General features: G+C 47.3%; 1 protein-coding gene across 1 annotated transcript; it reads left to right on the forward strand.

Moving 5' to 3' along the window:
• Positions 1 to 4,158: 4,158 nt before the first annotated feature.
• Positions 4,159 to 4,938, forward strand: LOC134805879 (uncharacterized). The gene has a single exon (XM_063779077.1). It carries the CDS (start codon positions 4,159 to 4,161, stop codon positions 4,936 to 4,938), a length of 780 nt encoding a protein of 259 aa, XP_063635147.1.
• The last annotated feature ends 11,743 nt before the right edge of the window (positions 4,939 to 16,681 follow it).

Consider the following 16,681-nt stretch of genomic DNA (forward strand, 5'->3'; position numbering starts at 1 on the left):
TTAAATTCTTATGTAATTAATGGTAATATAGGAGGGTGGGAGAAGGAGGGGGTCAGCCTATTCTTATTATTTCTTACATAGGGCTGGGAGGGGGTGAAAAACTGGCAAAAATTGTCTTACGTAATTAATGAATGGCGCCTTTAGTGTTACTATTGCTTGGAACTGCTAAAATTATAAAGATAAGCATATTAATACAAACTTCAGTGACTTAGGGCCGACACACGACTGCAACTTGTATGGGAACTACACGCCGCCTGCACGCCAATAAAATTGCAACGTTGGCGTGCAGTTCAACAAAATGACCCAGAACCCTGGCAGTTCCTAGTGGAACTCAGGTTTGGTGCAACAAAGGCACATTATGTTTTGGTCATCTTGATGTGCACTTAGGAGAGTAGTACCCAAGATAGAGGTGATGCTGAATCCTGGCAGTACCTAGTGGAGCTCGGGTTTGGTGCAACATAGACACACGCTGTTTTGGTCATCCGACTCGTCTTGATGAGCACTAGGGAGAGCAGTATCCAAGATGGAGCCAATGCTGAACCCCGGCAGTACTTAATGGAACTCAGGTTTGGTGCAGCATAGGCACACGCTGTTTAGGTCATTCGACTTGTCTTGATGAGCATTTGGGAGAGCAGTACCCAAGATAAAGCGGATGCTGAACCCTGGCAGTACATAGTGGAACTCAGGTTTGGTGCAGCATAGGCGCACGCTGTTTTGGTAATCTGACTCGTCTTGATGATATAAACCGAGTTAGATACATAAAGGTAGAAAACGACTACTTGTAAATGATAAATTTGATCTGTAATGGCTACTTATATTTATATCTTGCTTATATAAGTTCAGGCCTAGGCCACATAATGTGGTTCCGTACAAAATATTTTTATATTTTAATGAATTGATAAAAAAGACCCCAGTGATATTAGTGATTGTAGGTGAGATTTATCATCAATGATTTAATACAAGCATAAAATCGTGACGGTTTAGATATTTATCGACATCCATTATTACCACATTTTTTTTTTTTTTTTTTTTACCAATCACACTGAAAAAGGAAACAACAGTAATGACTACATCTAAATTAAAAAAAAATCCTATATCTTTCTAAAGAGTTTGTAGGTGTAACTGGGTCACAGCAAAATTCTTTTGGAACCCTAATTTTAATCATGATGGCGGTGAATATTTCGTCGTAAGTTCTATAGTTAGCCTATAAAAGCGTCGGATTTACTTCTTGGCTGTATAGTAGTAACTATGGTGAATATCATAATATTTTATTAAATTATTTTATTAAAAACATAAATAAATCGAGGGGGCATTTAAAATTCCTCATTAAACTAATACTATTCTAACGGTAAAACTTCCGTCCCATATACTTTTTGCACTAAGGATCGAATTATTCGACATCGAAATGGCGCATATTAATATAAAGTCTTTACTTATCACAATTTTACTTAGTACCGTTTTTGTGAAGTAAACACACAACAAAACAACTCACAACAGTTGATGGAAAACTTGATAGCAAATTTCGTAGTAAAGGAACTATGAATTCTACAATAGTATAAAAAAGCACTATAATACAATTTCAAATACTACTATAGTATAAAACAAGCACTATAATGGAATCTCCAATGCCACTATAGTATAAATTAACACTATAATGGCGTTACTGACAACAAATTAGCACAAAAGTGATCATCACATCACTTTTATAGACCTAAAACGTCACGACTGACACTGACTACAGGTCTACTATATCACTGAATGGCACATAAGATGCGCCATTTCGGCTTTATACAATCTTCTTTGGTCTTTTATAGGACCTTAGGTGGTATTTGGGAAACGTTCTATCGACTACTATAGAACCACAAATTGTTACTTGGGGAGCATTTGGGAAAGCAGTAAATAGAGCTGATGCTGAACCCTGGCAGTACCTAATGGAACTCAGGTTTGATGCAACATAAACACAAGCTGTTTTGGACATCCGACTCGTCATGATGAGCACTTGGGAGAGCAGTATCCAAGATAGAGCTGATGCTGAACCCTGGCAGTACCTAGTGGAACTCAGGTTTGTTGCATCATTGGAACACTCTGTTTTGGTCATCCGACTCGTCTTGATGAGCACTTAGGAGAGTGGTACCCAAGATAAAGCTGATGCTGAACCCTGGCTGTACCTAGTGGAACTCAGGTTTGGTGCAACATAGGCACACATGCTGTTTTGGTCATCTGACACGTCTTAACGAGCACTTAGAAGAACAGGACCCAAGATAGAGCCAATGCTGAACCCTGGCTGTACCTAGTGGAGCTGTGTGTGTGTGTGTGTGTGTTTATGTGCGGAGCAGCGTGATTACCGCCAGTAGTAGGTGTCCAGACGGGATAGTTTTTCGCTGAATTGTGTGGTGTGGACGCATGTAGCATGACGTAGGAGGAAACGGGGTCGGAAGACGTAGGAGGAAACAAAGTAAAAGCTGTAACAAACAGGCGTACCGGACAGCAACCGGGGTCCGGTTAGTATATTTCTTTCTTGCTCTCACTAATAGTAATATAATAGTCTTAAAGGCCGTAACACACTATCGCACCGCACCGCGACCTTGGTGCGTCGCACCCATAAGTGAGAGCGAGAAACAGATATCTCTTTCCCACTCTCACTTATGGGTGGGCGAGAAACAGATATCTCTTTCCCGCTCTCACTTATGGGTGCGACGCACCAAGGTCGCGGTGCGGTGCGATAATGTGTTAGGGCCTTAACGGACTTATTACGTACCCACCCACTCGATCGAACATGAAACAAGGTTCGGATTGGATCAAAGTCGCGGTCCGGTACGTTTAGGTAGAAAAACTCCGCGAGCCCTTACAAAGCTCTGCTTTTTGCTAGTAAGTTATTCACTGTGATAGGGATTTCTTATTTGTATCCCTTATTTAGATAACTTAATTCACAAATTTCAAATCTTTTGAAAATAATTACGCACCTACTAACGCCATCTAGTATCGTTGATGAGCAGAAGTTTGTTTCGCTATTCACCACTGGAGGGCTCCGGAAGTTCAGAGTTTTATTCAACTGTGTGCAGCACAGTTCTTGTTTTACTCGTTGCCAATGAATGGCGGCTAGACGGTGATGTAGTAATGCCAGATACAGTTGTGCTCTACAAATGTATCCTATCTTGCACTACTCGTCCTTGTTATCGTAATAAAATCATATCCCATTAGAACTGCGGAATTAGAATTGAACGGCATATCAAAAATATTTAAAAAATCAAAACGATCCAACTACTTGGAATTAATTAATGTGATGACAGGTGCTTTCATGAAAAAGTACTGAAGTCGAAATAATTCAATAGATGGAGCACGGTTCGGAGTTAGGTTAGGTTCAGAGTTAGGTTAGGTTCAGAGTTAGGTTAGGTTCAGAGTTAGGTTAGGTTCAGAGTTAGGTTAGGTTCAGAGTTAGGTTAGGTTCAGAGTTCGGTTAGGTTCAGAGTTAGGTTGCCCATGGGGCTGACGAGGGACAAGACATCGATGTGTAATGTTGCCACGCCCTTACGAACTCCTACAGACCAACTTGAACAACTGCGCCCGTGCCCAAGACCTGCTTATGCAGGTAATGGCAGAGTGGGGCATAGGCGCGGCTGTGGTAGCGGAACCATATTGTGTTCCTCCTCAGCCCAACTGGGTAGGAGCAACTGATCGGAAGGTGGCCATAATGGTACCGACTAGCGGGGACTATCCTCTCCTGATCGCCGTTCATAAAGGTCCAGGAATTGCGGCAGCCAAATGGGGAAATATCATAATAATCGGCACTTATTTTTCCCCCAATAGGCCACTATGGGAATTCGAGGGTTACTTAGACGATCTGGGGGGGCTGATAAGGAGGTTAGCGCCAACCCCGGTACTCGTAATGCTCCCTCAATAAAACTGACGCCGTGGTTTTCAAAAGAAGAGGCTGGAGACTGGGACCCAACGATGTGATCCCAGTAGGAGGTGAGGCGGTCCCCCTCCCACATCAAATACTTGGGCCTAGTCTTGGACAGCAAGTGGGAGTTCGAAGAACATTTTACCAACCTGGTTCCTCGGCTCGTTGGTGCCGCCTCGGCGCTGAGCCGTCTATTGCCCAATGTAGGAGGCCCCCAAGCTCCATGCCGACGCCTATATGCGAACGTCGTTCGCAGCATGGCACTATACGGGGCACCTATATGGGCCGGGAGGCTTAACAGCAAAACGAGGGCCCTCCTCCGAAGGCCGCAGAGAGTGATTGCGCAACGCATCATAAGAGGGTACAAGACCATAGGCCACGCAGCCGCTTGCGCCCTCGCCGGCACCATACCGTGGGAGCTTGACGCCCGACTCCTGGCCGAGAGGTACAACCAGCGAACGGAGTTACGCATCGCCGATGAGCGTCTGGCTCCCAGGGAGTTGGAGGCTCGGCTTGATGCGGAAAAGAAGAGAGCGAGGGATCGTTGGAAAAGCCAGCTGGAGGACGAGCCCTATGGTACGTATACCGTAGCGGTGCTCCTCACATCTTTTGACAGCTGGCTAGACCGAAAAAGTGGTACCCTTACGTACAGACAAGTGCAGGTAATGACTGGACACGGCTGCTTCGGTCATTACCTGTACACAATAAGGAGGGAACCTTCGCCGGTTTGTCACCACTGCGGGTACGAAGACGACACTGCCTACCACACGATGGTGGAATGCCTAACCTGGGCTCCTGAGAGATGGGAGCTGGAAATGGCCCTAAACGTGGATGATCTCTCGCTGCACAATATAGTAGCAAAAATCATAGTCAGCGAGAGATCCTGGGCGGCGTTCCACAACTTTTGCGAAAAAGTTATGCGAAAAAAAGAAGAAGCGGAGCGGGCGCGCGAGGCCAGAGCCGATGCGCATCCGCTACAGCAAAGACGGAGGGGAGTCAGGCGGCGGCAATTCGTCAATGCCTTGATTCCCCAGTAGAGCTGCGGGCTGGGGACCCGCAAATAAGGCTCTACGCGCTCGAGGAGGGGTTGTAGCGTTACACAATCCCTCCTCCTCTAATCTGAGGATGCCCCCGGTGAACGGCCGGGGCGGCCGGGGGAGCATCGTGGTAGAATATTAGTGACCTCACGGTGCTCCCCTATAACGGCAGAGAGGGTAACGCCGCAGGGGTTTTAGTGGGTATTCTCCTCCCCTCCCTCTGATTAGCAGAGGGAGTTACGGGAGGAGCGAGTCCCACATACCACCCCACGATGGGCCCCTCCAGCCCGGGGTGGATGCGTAAACGCATTTCCCCTGCGACAAAAAAAAAAAAAAGGTTCCTCGGGGGAGCATCGTGGTAGAATATTAGTGACCTCACGGTGCTCCCCTATAACGGCAGAGAGGGTAACGCCGCAGGGGTTTTAGTGGGTATTCTCCTCCCCCTCCCTCTGTTTAGCAGAGGAGTTAGGTTAGGTTAGGCTAGGTTAGGTTAGGTTAAGGGTCTGTCCTTCGGCAGACTTGGCTCAAATTCGGAATATAAGGGTTTCTTAAGGAGATCTAAAATCTGGACCTCCCTTTAGGGGTGGGAATCCCCCTCCTTCTGGGACCTCCCATACAATTTTTTCAGTTTTTTTCGGTTTTTGTTTTTTTTTAAATTAATGTTACAAGGCTAGATGGTTAAGTTTATAATTGAACGAAAGATATTAAAATTGTACAAAAATGTTTTTTTTTTTTTTTTTTTTTTTAAACTCTGTAGCTCTAAAAATAAAGATTTTAGAGCCGGGTCAAATTTTTTTGTAAATATTTCTATGTCCAAATCGGTCCAAAAAATCGGTCAGCTCTTCCCATTTTATACTAGACTTTTTTTTTTTTTTTTTTTTTTTTTTTTTTTTTTTTTTTTTTTTTTTTTTTTTTTTTTTGCGAGGGGGAAGGAAATCCTCATTGGATACCACCAGGCCGGCCCTGGTGGCATGCCCTTTGGGTGTAGGCCTGTAGGGTGATTTATTATTGGACACGCAGCGCTAACGGTTTACGCTTTGTGTTCAACATATGGGTGAGCAAGGAGTTAGGATTTGTTTACATGGAGAAATGGATATGATTAAAAATGGCGATTTTATTTTGCCGGCTTTTAAAGGTGAGAGTTTAAGGGGACACTAATTGCCGCCCGACCGCCCGCCTCACGACAATATTCAGTGAGTGCGGGCGGCCGTCCGGCCACCGCCCCCTTTCAAGAGAATTTTTATATTAAAGAGCAATTTGAAATATTGTTTAAAGGACACCCGGACCAGCAGCATTCACTTGGAAACCAATTAATCCTGCAGGCCATAGGCAAATGTGTAGTGAACAAAACAGTTACATTATTAAATTATACATACAATAAATGATCAAATTAACAATGAGTAGGAGAACGTAGAATATGTTTGTTTAAGTTTCAAATCAAGATTAAATGCGGTAAAATTTAGTATTTAGTGTTTGAAATGCAATAATTGAAATGTTGGAACATTTAGCCCCCGCTAACTGTACGGGCGACCAACGCTCCAAGAGATAATAGTTATAAGGTAGGCACGGCCGCCCGGCCGCCCGTCTCGCGACTCACATGAGTAAGCGAGTGCGGGCGGCCGCCCGACCGATGCCACCTAGTGATTGACTATTAATCTTAATTTGATTCAGTCAGACTACAAAGCATCGTTGTTTAATTTACAGTATAATATATATTTAGGTATTTAGGTAGAAAGTTACAAGTTACATATTTACGAGATAATATCGTATTCTATGCGAGATTTAATTTTGTTGATCATAGATTGCATTCTGGGGCAGGTAGACGAGGTGGCGCTATGCGATACAATATGTTTATTAATATCGTCAGACTGCTGTTTATTATGCGTTTCGCAATTATGGCACTTGGTTTTTGTTTTATCTTCTCAGTGTGGGCAGGTTTTGAAATCATGGTCAGGTGTAGCGCAGTGTGAGCAGATGGTGGTTGTAGATTTGCAGTGCTTCCTAGTGTGCCCAAATTGCAAACACTTGAAGCAATGCAGAAGAGGCACGTGTTCTTCCACATGTACCCTCTGATGGTCGACGTTAATTTTATTTAATTTGATTATTGCGTTGTAGGTGGATGGTGAGGTAGTCCAAAGCCACGCCCAACTACTCATAATCCACGGACGACTGACTTGATCAGGCTCTCTAGTTGTATGCACAAAGATCCGTTGACAATTTTTAACTACATGAGATTGGAGAAGTACAGATCTAGTGCATCATTGTTTTCCATCGTATTTTTACCGAAAGGTACGAACGTTTCTTGCTATTTCAGTCAGGCTCGGTACCAAAAGTACTGAGGTTGACTAAAGTAGCAGGGCAAATATGAACGTTTCCGAAAAAATACGATGGAAAACAATTATGCACTACATCTGTATCAACACAATTTTCCGATCGATCGTCATTTTAATTCAAATTAAAACAAATGATAAGCTGGATGACCGGGTGGACCAACTAAACTGTCAAATGTAAATCAGGGATCAACATCAACCATACCAGCTACGTTACATTATAGCGAGATGATTTATGGGATTACACAAATATTAAAGCATAACGAATATTGTATACATTACCAATGGTTACAAATAGGCAGTACTGACATCTGTGGAGGAGTAGAAAAACTAAAACGCTGTTAGCGATATGTCGTAGGGTCGTAACATAAATTCATATGATATGAAACTAAAAAGACCGTATGAACTATGAATGACAATTACTATAAAGGAACCAAATATTTAATCAAGGCAGACTGCCAAAAATACGAAGCCACAAACAACATGCAACCGTAAATTACATACTTACCAACAAAAATCGAAATTGGTAATCATAAATGGCTGTAGTAATTAGCTCGTAATTAGCTAATATGTGGATTTCTTAACCATAATTTGTCTTGGTCTTGCAGGCCAATTAAACATGATTGAAATATAGATGGATATACTAAATAATGAATAGATCATAGATGGCATTAGTAGTCATATCATATCATATACTTAAAAGGAAAGGAAAAAATGTAACATAAAAACTGTATATAACCGGATGGTTATTGCACGTTAATTGTTTTTTTTTTTTTTTTTTTTTTTTTTTTTTTTTTTTTTTTTTTTTTTTTATTAACTGACGAAACGACACATTGCCACTCAAGAATATTAAAAAGAAAAATTTTGCACTGGTAGCGGCGAGTACATTAAAAATGCTTTTCAGAATCGCCTCAAAGAGACTCATTAAACCTACGTCGTGTACAACTTGAATTTAAAAGTCCCGGTGTTACCGGTAGATGTCACTAGTCAATAAAAGAAAGCTTAAGATAAATGGCGCTGTTAAAATTTTCTTCACGATCATGTGGTGATTTCGCAATTACAGTGGCTAGGTAAGGTTCGGAGTTAGGTTAGGTTTTGAGTTAGGTTAGGTTTTGAGTTAGGTTAGGTTTTGAGTTAGGTTAGGTTTTGAGTTAGGTTAGGTTTTGAGTTAGGTTAGGTTTTGAGTTAGGTTAGGTTTTGAGTTAGGTTAGGTTTTGAGTTAGGTTAGGTTTTGAGTTAGGTTAGGTTTTGAGTTAGGTTAGGTTTTGAGTTAGGTTAGGTTTTGAGTTAGGTTAGGTTTTGAGTTAGGTTAGGTTTTGAGTTAGGTTAGGTTTTGAGTTAGGTTAGGTTTTGAGTTAGGTTGGGGCGCTAGGTCGGGTAACCTCCACGAGGGTCTGGGCCATTCCAATTTCTGTTAATCCTTGCGGATTCGCAGTCAAGGGAATGGTTTATGACTGGTGCGCCCTGGGGGCAACGGTAAGTGATCTCCTGCATGGGATTGCTTACCGGAGCTGCCAATAACCCGACACCCGGGGTTTAGCCCGGGGGGGGGGAGGGTGTTCTTGGAGTGTCTCTGTGATCTCCTAGGCTATACCGGACAGGGCTACCCATACCGGGCAGGCGAAGAGTGAGGGACACTATCAAGAGCAGGACGGGTTTGCCCGCTTTCAGTGTAGAAACCGGGTGGACAGGCTCCGGCCACCGTCCCAAACTCGTTACCCCAAATGATAAGGTGTTGTTGTCAGGTCTAGCAGCCTTTGATGGGACCGAGGGCCTTGCCTTGGTCGGCCGGGTCAAGAGGAGATAACCTCAATAAAAAACCACAATCCCTCGCATGGCGGTTCACCGTGCGGGGGTGCTCTCTTTAGAGCGGCTGGGGTGTGCATCAGCCATTAGTGGCCAACCTGTGACACCGCCCGACCTCACAGAGTATATAGGGCCACAGCTTGGGTACGGGGATCTCTGCCCCTGTGGAAATTTAGTCTCCCCTACTCGTGGGAATTGAATGGATAATCTAAATATAAACGAAATAAAAAAAACAAATCTTGAAGATATGGTGGGTGCTTCTGGCGCCGAAAATGAGAGGGACGGCGTCGTTTCAGAACTTAACACGACGCCAGCACAGCTACGGCTGCGGGGCTGCCGAGTGTCGCTACGTCCAGACGGAGCGATGGACTCAAATGCAAATAGCAAAGATCGGAGCTCATACGAAAGAGGAGAGGGATCAGGGACCAAATCAAATATGGCTGACAGTCAGAGGGAAATCAGGACTGAACGGTCAGAGAGGATCCGCCGACTGTCTGATGCGACGGACTCCGACGACCTTCCAGAGGTTATCTTTATAGATAAGGCTGGCGAGAAATCGGGGGAAAAACAGCTGGCCCAAAAACGGTACCATACTGGATCGGATGAGGATACGTGGCTGGGGACCTTGCCAAAAGTCAACACAGCACGTAGAGGCGGGAAAAACGGAAAGGGTAAGACTCGCGGAGCGTGCACGGGTATTTCCAAGTCCAAGCCCCTTGGGGCATACGTGGGAATCGCCAAGACCAAAACTTTGTTGAAAAGAAGGCTCCACATGGATACTAGTGAAAAAGATACGGATAAAGATACCGAAAATGCGTCCCAATCTCTTGGGCCAGCCTCCTGCTGGATGAAGGACCAAACATCCGAACAGGTCATATCTGATGAGGAGCTGGAAATGGAGTACAGCCTGGTGCCGGAAGGCCCTCAGTCTCCGGCTGCTGACGAAGACGAGGCGGATGTGGCCCGCAAGGCAGCCAAGAGGGTGTTGGCAGAAGTCAGCAAATGTATGAATTTAAAAGGAACAATCCGCGGCCGCATTAACAAGGCGTGCCGCGAGATAGTAACGGCCATGGATAACATGGACTCCAAAGAGGAAAATGAAGAGGTCCATGTCCTTCGGGCGAATAACAAAAGACTGAAGGAAGAGCTAGCTCATGCGACGACTGAGATGAAAGCACTTAGAAGGGCCTTCTCCGAACGGAATAAGAAGGATACTCCAGCAGACAGTGCAAGGCCTAACCAAATTCTGGGGTCGGTAACGGATGCCTTGTCTGGGTTTAGGGAGGAGCTAGAGGCGAGTCTATTCAAGTCGATTGGGGATATGGTTAATGCTCGCTTAGATGACATAAAGAGCCGCCTCCCTCCGGCGCCGATCGTCCGCCCGCCACTGGCGGCGGACCGAAGAAAGGCATCTGAGGCTGCCGATGCGACGTTTTCTCCAACAGACCCCGTGGTTGATTTGCCGGATGATCCCTGGACCCCGTTGCCTGCCCCTGCCCCTGTTCCTGCCGCAAGGCCCAGGAAAACGGCAGATAAATCTGCAGCATCGTCGGGGTCAACGCTAATGCCCCCTGCCAGAACTGCACCTGGGCCAAAATTGCCGCGGAAGAAACAAGCGGCTACCAAGCAGGTACCCCGGGTGGCACCTCCCCTTCCTGCGGAAAGGTCGACAAAACCCACCCCCGCTCCCCGAGCGAAGAGGGTCCCTCAGACGGTGCCGCCCCCACCACCGACGACTGCAGCTCCGATGTGGACGGAAGTAGTAGGCCGTAAGGCAAAGAGGAAAGCAAAAAAACCAACATCTGCAGCAGGCCAACCGGCTGTTAAACCAAAGCCGAAGCCACGTAAACTGGTGGCTCCATCAACGGCGGGCATAGTAGTGGCTCTCAAACCAGAATCTGAGGCTACATATGCGGGAATCCTAACCAAGGTGACGACCTCGTTTGGTCTAGCCGAGGTGGGGATAGACCACGCCAAAGTTAGGAAAACGGCCGATGGGGCGCGTATCATCGAGGTTTCTGGTACCGACAATGGCAGGGCAGCCGATATCCTGCGCGAGAAATTGGAGGGTCTTATTGGCAACGACGCGAGGGTGTACCGGCCAACTAAAATGGCTGGCTTGAGGATATCAGGACTCATGGAATCTGCAACCACGGAGGCAGTAGCCGAGGCAATAACAGCGAAGGGTGGTTGCAGACTTGACGAAGTGAAGGTCGGTGCAATCCGTACCGGATTTAATGGGGCAGGATCGACTCTCATTAAATGCCCGGTGACAGCTGCCAACAAGATAGTAGAGGGAGGGCGTTTGCTTGTGGGGTGGTCGAGTGCACGAGTACAGGTTCTAGATCCAGCACCGTTCCGCTGTTATAAGTGCATGGGGACGGGGCACACTCGCGCTACTTGCCCCTCACAAATAGACAGAGGGAACACGTGCTTCCGATGCAGCAAGCCGGGACATAAGGCGTCCGGCTGTACCGAGGCGCCATTCTGCGCGGTGTGTCATCAGGCCAAAAAACCAGCCGGACACTACATGGGAGGCCAAGCGTGCTGCCCCCCACCGACTAAGGGTAGACAAGACCCCATCCGGCCCCAGGGGCCCGATCAGAGATCCGCCCATGGGGCTGACGAGGGACAAGACATGGATGTGTAATGTTGCCACGCCCTTACGAACTCCTACAGACCAACTTGAACAACTGCGCCCGTGCCCAAGACCTGCTTATGCAGGTAATAGCAGAGTGGGGCATAGGCGCGGCTGTGGCAGCGGAACCATATTGTGTTCCTCCTCAGCCCAACTGGGTAGGAGCAACTGATCGGAAAGTGGCCATAATGGTACCGACTAGCGGGGACTATCCTCCCCTGATCGCCGTTCATAAAGGTCCAGGAATTGCGGCAGCTAAATGGGGAAAGATTATAATAATCGGCACTTATTTTTCCCCCAATAGGCCACTATGGGAATTCGAGGGTTACTTAGACGATCTGGGGGGGCTGATAAGGAGGTTAGCGCCAACCCCGGTACTCGTAATGGGAGATCTCAATGCTAAAAGCCCAGCCTGGGGTTCCCCTGTTACAGACGTGAGGGGCGAAACCCTTAGGGATTGGGTGCTAGCGATGGGACTTGTGGTTTCAAACCAAGGGCACGCGTACACATGTGTGCGGCAGCAGGGAGGGTCCATTGTGGACGTCACTCTTGCAACCCCAGTTATCGCCAATCGAATTGAGGACTGGCGTGTACTAGAGAATGTTGAGACCCTCTCCGATCACGTCTACATCAGGATGAGGATTTCTCCGTCTCCAGCGGCTCCATCACAGGGTCTACCGCATACAGCGGGTAGGCGTCGTCCCAATGGCCGCTTCCTTAGGTGGTCCTTGGCTAGCCTAGATAAAGAGATGATTGAGGAGGCTGCATTGATACAGGCTTGGTGCGCTCCCCCGCCAGTAGACCTCGGGGTTGAAGAAAGGGCAGCCCGCTTCCGTACCTCGCTCACCACGGTGTGCGATGCTGGCATGTCGAGAGCAAAGAAACCAACTGGCAGAAAACAGGTCTACTGGTGGTCGGAGGAAATTGCGGCCCTCCGAGTAACCGCCAATGCTGCACGCCGTAAATTCATAAGGTGCAGGCGCCGACAACACACAGCGGCAGAGGAAGAGATACTCCGGGAGGCCCTAGTAGCTGCAAAAGGGGCATTGAGAACTGCCATAGCCAAACGGAAGGATGAGGCCCGAGAGGAATTCCTGAGAACCTTGGACAGGGACCCATGGGGGCGACCCTATAAAATTGTGAGGAACAAAATGAAACATGCTCCACCCATGGATTCCTTAGAGCCGGAACTACTAAGAAGAGTTGTTGAGGGCCTCTTCCCGGTGGCACCGGACTTTACGCCTCCCGTCATGGCTCTCCCAGTGGAACAACCGGAGGGCCTTCCGGATGTCCCTTTAATCTCGGACGTGGAAATCATGGGAGCAGTCTTCAGAATGAGAGCCGGCAAAAAGGCTCCTGGGCCGGATGGTGTGTCAGGGAGAGTCCTCTCCCTGGCATTGAAACACCTTGGAGTCCGACTCCGCGGGCTATTCGATGACTGCCTCAAAGAGGGAATTTTCCCTCGTTGCTGGAAGGAGGGTAGGCTGTGCCTGCTGCGAAAGGAGGGTCGTCCAGCTGACTCTCCTTCAGGATACCGCCCCATCGTCCTCCTAGATGAAACTGGAAAGATGTTGGAGCGCATCATAGCAAAGCGTATCACTAAGCATCTGGAGGACACGGGCCCAAACATTAGTGAACGGCAATTTGGGTTCCGCGAGGGGCGGTCTACAATAGACGCAGTAGGCACGTTGAAGAAATTCAGCGATCTGGCAGCAGAGAAAAAGGAGGGAGCCATAGCAGTGTCTCTAGACATTGCCAATGCATTTGGCTCTCTCCCTTACGGAGTTATAAAAGAGGCGCTCCGGTACCACGGCGTCCCTCTCTATCTAAGGACGATCATGGAGCACTACCTTACTGATAGGGTAGTGCTCTATGAATCGGGAGGCGGACGCCTTGAAAGACGGATGGAATGTGGTGTTCCACAGGGGTCGGTTCTGGGGCCCCTGCTCTGGAACATCGGATTCGACTGGGCAATACGAGGAGAGCAGCTTCCCAACATGGTCACCATTTGTTATGCCGATGACACAATGGTGGCCGTGAGGGGAAAGCAGTTCCAGGAAACCTTGAGGAGAGCCGCTGTCGCAACCGAACTCACGGTGGGACGCATCAACCTCCTAGGGCTTGCTGTGTCCCTCAATAAAACTGACGCCGTGGTCTTCAAAAGAAGAGGCTGGAAACTGCGGCCCAACGATGTGATCCCAGTAGGGGGTGAGGCGGTCCCCCTGAGGGCCCACATCAAATACTTGGGCCTAGTCTTGGATAGCAAGTGGGAGTTCGAGGAACATTTTGCCAACCTGGTTCCTCGGCTCGTTGGTGCCGCCTCGGCGCTGAGCCGTCTATTGCCCAATGTAGGAGGCCCCCAAGCTCCATGCCGACGCCTATATGCGAACGTCGTTCGCAGCATGGCACTATACGGGGCACCTATATGGGCCGGGAGGCTTAACAGCAAAACGAGGGCCCTCCTCCGAAGGCCGCAGAGAGTGATTGCGCAACGCATCATAAGAGGGTACAAGACAATAGGGCACGCAGCCGCTTGCGCCCTCGCCGGCACCATACCGTGGGAGCTTGACGCCCGACTCCTGGCCGAGAGGTACAACCAGCGGACGGAGTTACGCATCGCCGATGAGCGTCTGGCTCCCAGGGAGTTGGAGGTTCGGCTTGATGCGGAAAAGAAGAGCGCGAGGGATCGTTGGAAAAGCCAGCTGGAGGACGAGCCCTATGGTACGTATACCATAGCGGCGCTCCTCACATCGTTTGACAGCTGGCTAGACCGAAAAAGTGGTACTCTTACGTATAGACAAGTGCAGGTAATGACTGGACACGGCTGCTTCGGTCATTACCTGTACACAATAAGGAGGGAACCTTCGCCGGTTTGTCACCATTGCGGGTACGATGATGACACTGCTTATCACACGATGGTGGAATGCCCAACCTGGGCTCCTGAGAGATGGGAGCTGGAAATGGCCCTGAACGTGGATGATCTCTCGCTGCACAATATAGTAGCAAGAATCCTAGTCAGCGAGAGATCCTGGGCGGCGTTCCATAACTTTTCCGAAAATGTAATGAGAAAGAAGGAAGAAGCGGAGCGGGCGCGCGAGGACAGAGCCGATGCGCATCCGCTACGACAAAGACGGAGGGGAGTCAGGCGGCGGCAATTCGTCAATGCCTTGATTCCCCAGTAGAGCTGCGGGCTGGGGACCCGTAAATAAAGCTCTACACGCTCGAGGAGGGGTTGTAGCGTCACACAATCCCTCCTCCTCCAATCTGAGGGTGCCCCCGGTGAACAGCCGGGGCGGCCGGGGGAGCATCGTGGTAGAATATTAGTGACCTCACGGTGCTCCCCTATAACGGCAGAGAGGGTAACGCCGCAGGGGTTTTAGTGGGTATTCTCCTCCCCCTCCCTCTGTTTAGCAGAGGGAGTTACGGGAGGAGCGAGCCCCACATACCACCCATGATGGGCCCCTCCAGCCCGGGGTGGATGCGTAAATGCATTTGCCCTGCGACAAAAAAAAAAAAAAAAAAAAAAAAAAAAAAAATTTTTGAGTTAGGTTAGGTTTTGAGTTAGGTTAGGTTTTGAGTTAGGTTAGGTTTTGAGTTAGGTTAGGTTTTGAGATAGGTTAGGTTTTGAGTTAGGTTAGGTTTTGAGTTAGGTTAGGTTTTGAGTTAGGTTAGGTTTTGAGTTAGGTTAGGTTAGGTTAGGTTAGGTTAGGTTAGGTTAGGTTAGGTTAGGTTAGGTTAGGTTAGGTTAGGTTAGGTTAGGTTAGGTTAGGTTAGGTTAGGTTAGGTTAGGTTAGGTTAGGTTAGGTTAGGTTAGGTTAGGTTAGGTTAGGTTAGGTTAGGTTAGGTTAGGTTAGGTTAGGTTAGGTTAGGTTAGGTTAGGTTAGGTTAGGTTAGGTTAGGTTAGGTTAGGTTAGGTTAGGTTAGGTTAGGTTAGGTTAGGTTAGGTTAGGTTAGGTTAGGTTAGGTTAGGTTAGGTTAGGTTAGGTTAGGTTAGGTTAGGTTAGGTTAGGTTAGGTTAGGTTAGGTTAGGTTAGGTTAGGTTAGGTTAGGTTAGGTTAGGTTAGGTTAGGTTAGGTTAGGTTAGGTTAGGTTAGGTTAGGTTAGGTTAGGTTAGGTTAGGTTAGGTTAGGTTAGGTTAGGTTAGGTTAGGTTAGGTTAGGTTAGGTTAGGTTAGGTTAGGTTAGGTTAGGTTAGGTTAGGTTAGGTTAGGTTAGGTTAGGTTAGGTTAGGTTAGGTTAGGTTAGGTTAGGTTAGGTTAGGTTAGGTTAGGTTAGGTTAGGTTAGGTTAGGTTAGGTTAGGTTAGGTTAGGTTAGGTTAGGTTAGGTTAGGTTAGGTTAGGTTAGGTTAGGTTAGGTTAGGTTAGGTTAGGTTAGGTTAGGTTAGGTTAGGTTAGGTTAGGTTAGGTTAGGTTAGGTTAGGTTAGGTTAGGTTAGGTTAGGTTAGGTTAGGTTAGGTTAGGTTAGGTTAGGTTAGGTTAGGTTAGGTTAGGTTAGGTTAGGTTAGGTTAGGTTAGGTTAGGTTAGGTTAGGTTAGGTTAGGTTAGGTTAGGTTAGGTTAGGTTAGGTTAGGTTAGGTTAGGTTAGGTTAGGTTAGGTTAGGTTAGGTTAGCTTAGGTTAGGTTAGGTTAGGTTAGGTTAGGTTAGGTTAGGTTAGGTTAGGTTAGGTTAGGTTAGGTTAGGTTAGGTTAGGTTAGGTTAGGTTAGGTTAGGTTAGGTTAGGTTAGGTTAGGTTAGGTTAGGTTAGGTTAGGTTAGGTTAGGTTAGGTTAGGTTAGGTTAGGTTAGGTTAGGTTAGGTTAGGTTAGGTTAGGTTAGGTTAGGTTAGGTTAGGTTAGGTTAGGTTAGGTTAGGTTAGGTTAGGTTAGGTTAGGTTAGGTTAGGTTAGGTTAGGTTAGGTTAGGTTAGGTTAGGTTAGGTTAGGTTAGGTTAGGTTAGGTTAGGTTAGGTTAGGTTAGGTTAGGTTAGGTTAG

This window comes from Cydia splendana, chromosome 2 (assembly GCF_910591565.1).
Source record: "Cydia splendana chromosome 2, ilCydSple1.2, whole genome shotgun sequence".
Taxonomy (NCBI): Eukaryota; Metazoa; Arthropoda; class Insecta; order Lepidoptera; family Tortricidae; genus Cydia; species Cydia splendana.